Source organism: Egretta garzetta, unplaced genomic scaffold, assembly GCF_000687185.1.
Source record: "Egretta garzetta isolate BGI_Z169 unplaced genomic scaffold, ASM68718v1 scaffold332, whole genome shotgun sequence".
Taxonomy (NCBI): Eukaryota; Metazoa; Chordata; class Aves; order Pelecaniformes; family Ardeidae; genus Egretta; species Egretta garzetta.
Window position 1 is genome coordinate 71,485 of NW_009258879.1, and position 3,937 is coordinate 75,421.

General features: G+C 43.8%; 1 protein-coding gene across 1 annotated transcript in view; it reads left to right on the forward strand.

Moving 5' to 3' along the window:
• The first annotated feature begins 368 nt into the window (after positions 1–368).
• Positions 369–3,937, forward strand: part of FGD5 (FYVE, RhoGEF and PH domain containing 5) — a 91,965-nt gene continuing 88,396 nt past the window's right edge. The window contains 2 exon segments of the mRNA XM_009633806.2: positions 369–3,064; positions 3,067–3,229. Of these exon segments, the coding sequence (XP_009632101.2) occupies positions 463–3,064; positions 3,067–3,229 (2,765 nt within the window). The 5' untranslated portion in view covers positions 369–462.

Here is a 3,937-nt window from a genome sequence, read left to right on the forward strand (position 1 = left end):
CAGTACTTCTGAGCGCGGGAGGCGTTACCCATCTGTGGGTATCTGGCTATGATAATATCCCCTTGGCTCTGCAGCTGTACATCCTTCTCTCCCCAGGTGTGCCCGGGCTGCATCTAGTTCAGTTCAGTTTTGACCTTAAACCGTGATCCCTGCAATAGCTTCAGTGCCGCGTGGAAGCACAGTGCGTATGCTTTGCTCCTTCAGTTTTCAGAGCTGAGCCTTCTATTGGCTGGACTCCTTCTACATTAGAAGTCACTGGTATAAAGTCTACCATAGGGTATACTCTGCTGACTTGAATAAGAAACCAAGATGACTAATATGGCTCTTCTCTCTTTTTCTCCAGAAATCACAAAGCCACCACTAGCACCAAAACCAAAGATTACCGATCATCTTTCTCCAGTAGCTGCCTCCAAATTTTCTCCTTCACTGCCAAGGGCTGATATTCTTCATAACCCGAACTCTATGTCTAGGGGTCCCAAACCACCTATTGCTCCCAAGCCAAAATTCTCAGCTGACACTGAGGGCAAATCCAGTGTTTGTACCAACAATAACTTAAATATATGCTCAAATGGGAAACTGGTATGCCTCGATGGAGAGCTGTATGAAGGAAACCAATGCAATGCTGATTGCCCAGAATCTGAGGCAGATAATGAATACATTGTAGTTCCTGAAGCTCAGCTGACTAGCAAAGACTGTAATGACTTGGAACATGAGCATGATCAGAACCTAGACTCCTTTGTGGAAAATGAAGTCTCGGAAACTCCAGAAGAGGTAGAGAAGGAAGAGGATAACATTGCTAATGATGAGGAAACCAGTACTCGAGAAGTCACCGAAGGTGAGCATCATAACTCTTCGCATATTGCTGAACCAATGGAACACGACTCTGAAGAGTCAACCAGAGACTGTGACCAGTCCAAAGCACTTTGTGAGGAGTCCTCTGATGCCCCTGATGCGGATAATTATGCTTCCAAGAATGTAGATGAAGATGAGGATGTTGTAGGTGATTGTAGTGAAACCAAAAAGGAGGAAACTTCTAACAACCTGGAACTGGTTAAGGACAATAGAGATTGTAAGACTGACAGTGATAACCTTTTGAATAGAGATGAGGAACTAATGGGTGGTATCTGTAAAGATACCATTGTAATGCTACTACATGAAGATGAATCAATCCCAGATTGTGAAAAGGCAGGGCAGGAGGAGGAGGAACTTCCTGAGATTTTAGAAAAGGGAGATGGCTGTCTAGCACATGATGGTGACCACAGTGTGCATGCAGAGCTTGATTTGAACATGGAAGGGGACTTAGAAAATTCTGACTGTGCAAGCCCTGACATGCTGCCCGATGAGGCCAGTGAAGAAACAGCTCCTGGCTTAGAACTGTGCGAAGATGAACCCAGTGCTGAAAGTGGTTTAGGAGAGTCCATCCATCAAGCAGCAGCTGAAGAGGAGGAAGCAGACCCAGATGAGCACAATAATACAAACACAGGAAATGTCAGTGATGGCTGCCAGATCACTGAGAGGAGAGGTGAGGAGAAGACATCAGAGGTAGCCTGTGAAGCAAGCAAAGACTCTGGGAAAGGGGAAGAAGAAACTGTGAATGCAGAGAGTATGGATGATGACTGTCAAATTTCTCCTTGTGAGAATGAATGTGGTGAGGAAATACCCATGCAACATTCAGATGAGAATCTTCAAACAGAAGGGACCTCTCTGGATGAAGATGGCGTGATCTCTGATAGTCCACCTAGCAGTCCAGGGATGGAGCCAGACCTGGAAGATGTGACTGTTGAAGAGCATAGTGAAAGTATTGTGGAAACCTCTAAGTCAGATGAGCTGCAACTTGAAGACAATGAGGTGGAAGCAAACAGCCTCAGCAAAAGTGTCCCAAGTCCACCTCAACAGGTCCCACTTGAGGAAGACTTAGAATTCTGCGAGCATGGCAAAATGAATGCAGAATGTGGGCTCAAACATGTCCTGCGTGAAAATCTGGCAGTCCCTGAAGTGGTCATTGTGCCTGAAGAATCAGAGGAAAGAGAAACTAGCAGTGATTCCCTAGATGACCCTTATGTGCTTCCCGCAGAAAATGAAATTGCTCGTGATGGGCAGAGTGATTTAGGAGCTGATCACAGCGAAAGGGATGAATTAGGCGTGGATGGTGAAAACAACTTGCTGCCCATTGATCGTAAAAGCATTGTCACTAGAACACGGTCACTCTCTGGGAAACTGCCAGGCTATGTCCCAGAAACGGTTCCAGAAGAAACTGGACCTGAAACTGAGGTACCATCTTCACGCAATGGCTCTGGGACAGAAGATTTAAGCAACAATTTATTTTCAGCGGAAGGAAAGCCAATAGAAGCCAAGAGGGCATTACCAACCAAGTCAAGACGTTTCATTTTATATCCTCGATCTTACTCTGTTGAAGGGAGAGAGATACCTGTCTCTGTTTACAGAGAAAGTGATAGCTGTGTACTGAATGATGGTAGAATAAAAAGGACAGAAGACAACTTGTCTTTGCCTTGTGTCAATGGTTCCTCAGGCAGTTTTTCCCAGAGAAATCATCTTTCATCATGTGGCCTATCTACTCCATCCTCAGTTGTTGATATACCACCTCCTTTTGAACTTGCCTACATCACCAAAAAACCAATCACTAAAAGTTCCCCTTCACTTTTGATAGAGAATGACTCACCTGATAAGTATTCCAAGAAAAAGAAATCTTCCTTTAAGAGGTTCCTCACTCTAAAATTCAAGAAGAAAACTGAAAGTAAAGTCCATGTAGATGTTAATGTTTCTTCTTCAAGGTCCTCATCAGAGTCTAGCTATCATGGGCCTCCGAGGCTGATGGAGCTGGACAGGAGGAGCCTAAGTAGCTCACCTCAACTAAAATCACATGTGGGGAAGCTCCGTGCATCTGAGTCTCCCTCAGCTGTCCTTTTCTATAAGGATGGTAAAAGAAAAGGAACATCCAAGTCCTTCAGCAGAAGTGTGTCAAGGGTGGAATCCTTCGAGGACCGGTCCAGGCCTCCTTTCATGCCACTCCCATTAACAAAACCTAGGTCCATTTCTTTTCCCAACAAATTCCTCCTCGAAGATCCACGAGAGCAGGAACTTTTACTGAGTTTTTTGAAGACCCCAGCAGGACATTATCTGCTGCTAATGAGAATGACGGCTACGTGGACATGAGCAGCTTCACTGGCTTTGAGAACAAGCAGCAAACCACAGACCAGGAAACAGAAAGGTACTGTAATAAAATTATTATGTAAGACTTGCTAGCCTTGGCCAAACAGGCAAGGCCTCCCCTGCTAGGTATTGCAGGCAGATGCTCCATGTTGCTTGGCTTATACCCCCCACCCTGCCAGGAAATGCTTACAAGAAAGATTGGAAGAATACAAGATAAGCCTTTATCAGTGAAAAAAAAAAAAAAAAAGACACCAAATTAACTCTTTACCTTGTAAATGTATACTAGCAAGTCCAGTGGATCTGGACCTTTGAATTTGAATCTGTCGTCAGATTATAGCATACAATCAGTGGAGTGCAGAGATGTAAATAAGTGTTTTTCATTAAGTTAATGTTAAACAGGTAATGAGAAAACAAGGTGCAAAGCAAGTGAGTGAAAAGGAGTGTCTTTAATGCAGCTGCATTTTGTTAGAGCTGTGTGAAAAGGTAAACGTCTTAAAAGCAAGGTTTTTGTGTCCATTTTCATCCATCATTCTCCTTCTAAAGATTTAATACTCCTGTTTCTTTGCAACATTTATTTTTTTCTGATCCTCTTCTCTGCTCATTGTGAATGGTACAAACCATGGGCATTTCACACATCCCTCTTCCCGATATTTCAGACTTGGGGAGTAAACCAACTTTTCTTTAACACCTCTGAATGAATCTTGCAAACCATTTCTACGACTAGAATGATATATGGTGCTTTGTCTTTCTGAGAGGGGCGAGAATT